The 554-nt window shown below is 59.4% G+C and overlaps 1 protein-coding gene across 1 annotated transcript in view; it reads right to left on the bottom strand.

Moving 5' to 3' along the window:
* Positions 1-209: 209 nt before the first annotated feature.
* The window catches only part of LOC125482395 (sodium/potassium/calcium exchanger 3-like), a gene marked incomplete at both ends in the record, with an annotated part of 7123 nt that continues 6778 nt past the window's right edge, over positions 210-554 (bottom strand). Inside the window, one exon of the mRNA XM_048594463.1 lies at positions 210-376. Coding sequence (XP_048450420.1) covers positions 210-376 — 167 coding nt within the window. The remainder of the gene's footprint in view (positions 377-554) is intronic.

Below are 554 nucleotides of genomic sequence, written 5' to 3'. Positions count from 1 at the left end.
CAGGGACAGCACGGGGTTAGGTACAGAGTAAAGCTCCCTCTACACTGTCCCCCCCATCAAACACTGCCAGGACAGGGACAGCACGGGGTTAGATACAGAGTAAAGCCCGCTCTGCACTGTCCCCCCACCCCCACCACCCCACTATGAAGCATTCCCGGGATAAGGATGGTGTGCCGGTTTAGGGAAGGGAATGGTGATCGGGTCCTTACCATCCAGACCATGATGTAGGAGAACAGTCCGATCCAGATTGTTGAGCAGAGGAACGTGACCAGGAACCATTTCTCCCAGCGGGGCAGCGCACAGTTGGGCACCGTGTGGTACAGCAGAAAGCCGAGAGGCCAGGCCAGAACCCACCGCACCGCCTCACACCGCTCCCCTAGGCAACAGACAGGCACAAACATGGCACCATTACCAGGTACTGACTGCATGGGCAACCTGTCCTGCAGTTCAGCACCCACTCTGCTTCTGGCACTGGGTACTCAACACTGCTGTGTGCAGGAGGGCAGACTCACACTGCCAACAGGGAGTACTGGGCCGGGGGTGGGGGGGGGTGG

The sequence above is a fragment of the Rhincodon typus genome, unplaced genomic scaffold (genome assembly GCF_021869965.1).
Source record: "Rhincodon typus isolate 14 unplaced genomic scaffold, sRhiTyp1.1 hic_rhity00009789, whole genome shotgun sequence".
In the NCBI taxonomy this organism is placed as follows: domain Eukaryota; kingdom Metazoa; phylum Chordata; class Chondrichthyes; order Orectolobiformes; family Rhincodontidae; genus Rhincodon; species Rhincodon typus.
Note: the sequence above shows the minus strand (reverse complement) of the source record. Positions and strands in the feature narration are given on the sequence as shown.